We start from the raw sequence: 528 nt of genomic DNA, 5'->3' as shown, positions 1-528 counted from the left end.
GATGGTTGTAAGTACCGGGTTCGATCCCCATAGTCTGCGCTCTGGGTCTCTGAGCTCCCCAGGCGCCGCACAATGGAAGCCCACTGCTCCCCAAGCAGGGGGGTTAAATGTAGAGAGGGAATTTCTCCAGTGTGCGTTCAATAAAGTTCAATTATTTTATCTTAATTTTTGTTTTTATCATTTGAACTTTCTCCATCTTCAGTAGTTTTTCAGAGGTTTCCACTGTTCTAGGTTCCACTTAGATCTTCCAAATCCAGCTGAATGTTCTGCCAATAGAACAGAAATAAGCTGCAGGTTCTGTCAGGAACAGAAAGACAGAACCGCTTTAACTCCTCCCCCTGTGCTTGTGTTGCAGGTCCAGTGGCCGTGCATGAATCCCAAATATAAAGTCAAGAAGAAGAACTACAAGAACTCTGGGATTGTTATTCTGAACCAGTGCAAGGTGACTCCCTGACTTTGATGTCTCCTCATGTTCTCCTGCAGGCTGACAGTCAGACCCATAGATTGTTAGAAGAAGCAATTATTCAG

At 44.9% G+C, this 528-nt stretch overlaps 1 protein-coding gene across 1 annotated transcript in view; it reads left to right on the top strand.

Annotated features, from left to right (window-relative positions):
• LOC107095524 (copine-4-like) overlaps positions 1-528 on the top strand; it is a 69,321-nt gene that overhangs the window by 51,116 nt on the left and 17,677 nt on the right. The window contains exon 7 of the mRNA XM_015391657.1: positions 356-442. Coding sequence (XP_015247143.1) covers positions 356-442 — 87 coding nt within the window. The remainder of the gene's footprint in view (positions 1-355; positions 443-528) is intronic.

This window comes from Cyprinodon variegatus, unplaced genomic scaffold, assembly GCF_000732505.1.
Source record: "Cyprinodon variegatus isolate N-32 unplaced genomic scaffold, C_variegatus-1.0 Scaffold554, whole genome shotgun sequence".
NCBI classification, from domain to species: Eukaryota; Metazoa; Chordata; class Actinopteri; order Cyprinodontiformes; family Cyprinodontidae; genus Cyprinodon; species Cyprinodon variegatus.
This window is presented reverse-complemented; position numbering and strand designations above follow the sequence as displayed.